The following is a 1366-nucleotide window of genomic DNA, read 5'->3' on the forward strand; positions in this document are numbered from 1 at the left end:
CAGAGAATTCTGCAACTGTTCCTGACCTCTGTTTATTTTGGTCTCTTTTTTCCTCCTCCCGCTGCAGGGGCCGCAGGGCAGGTCAGGGTTACCCGGATTACCTGGAGCTGATGGGCCTCCTGTGAGTGCCCTTTGTCCCCACACAGCCACCTCTTTCTGCAACTGAACCAATTGAGATTTAATGTGGTTTTATTTTTATGTCCAACCCCTTTACTAGTCTCCCACCCAATTATTGGAATTTTATCTAAAATAAAACGTTTATTAGCATACAATGATTTCAATGATGCAACATTACAAAATATACAACAAAATACCTTTTTTTTGGTAGTATATTTATATTATAGGCACCACTTAAGCTATAATCCATTAGATAGTTGGGCTTAAACACATATTTGTTCCAAAATGTGGTTTATTTACATTCAAACATCACTGTGTAAGTAACTAGAGCTTTAAGTAAAACATATTTAGGTCTAAAACAATTTTTTTTTGTGGTATCTAGTAATAAAACTCTTTTGTATGAAAAACCTATTTCATTTTAGGCTATAAATAATTCTTTGTGGACGCTTTCTGAGTCCTAAGCAGAAATGTGTGCAACCATTTGATTAATTTACCTTGTTTTGCATCATGCACCAATCCTTCATGCACAATATGGCAGACCAGCGCCTCATAAAAAGGCTCTCAAAGCATTTTTCACCAGCACAAGCACAATGAAGGACCAATAGGATTTGTGAACCAGGCCCATTGTTGCCCGTGTTGGGCCTTCCACAGGTGCCCCCAGGCTCTGGAGGCATCAGATTTACAGCTTCCCGCCGCAGTTTCACGCCTCAGATGGAAAGTGCCAGGTGTTCACGCTTCACATGGGCACATGTGTGCCATGCAGTTCATAATTAACCCGTATGCCTGTCCAAGCACACTGTCATCACTATCAGTCAGACAATATGTATTACTGCTCCTATTTATAGCCTTGCCCTAAGATGCTGTGGGAAAAACAAGAAAAATCAAGACTTTTAAAGACCTACTCTGACAAAAATGGTGTTTTAAACATGTTCTTATTAGAAGTGTAGGAAAAAAATTGATTATGTAAAATATCGCGATACTTCATTTAGCGATAAACACCATGACTTTGCTTGGGTAATAGCAACAATTTTAGCGCTTAATGCTCTGATGATTAAATAAAATGTATTTTACAACTGTATTCAAGTGAAAGTGTATTCAAATTCAGACAAAGTTTTTACATTATTTAAAAAAAAACTGAAATATTGTCTCTGGTGCTGTCTTGGGATATATCGTGATATGCATCGTATCGCTAGACTGACACCTCTATTTATTGCAGCATTTTTCTAATGCTGGAAGACATGAAGATTAA

The 1366-nt window shown here is 37.8% G+C and overlaps 1 protein-coding gene across 1 annotated transcript in view; it reads left to right on the top strand.

Moving 5' to 3' along the window:
* Nucleotides 1-1366, top strand: part of col11a1a (collagen, type XI, alpha 1a) — a 101999-nt gene that overhangs the window by 47290 nt on the left and 53343 nt on the right. The window contains exon 25 of the mRNA XM_036217381.1: nt 63-121. Coding sequence (XP_036073274.1) covers nt 63-121 — 59 coding nt within the window. The remainder of the gene's footprint in view (nt 1-62; nt 122-1366) is intronic.

The sequence above is a fragment of the Oryzias melastigma genome, linkage group LG20, assembly GCF_002922805.2.
Source record: "Oryzias melastigma strain HK-1 linkage group LG20, ASM292280v2, whole genome shotgun sequence".
Lineage (NCBI taxonomy): Eukaryota > Metazoa > Chordata > Actinopteri > Beloniformes > Adrianichthyidae > Oryzias > Oryzias melastigma.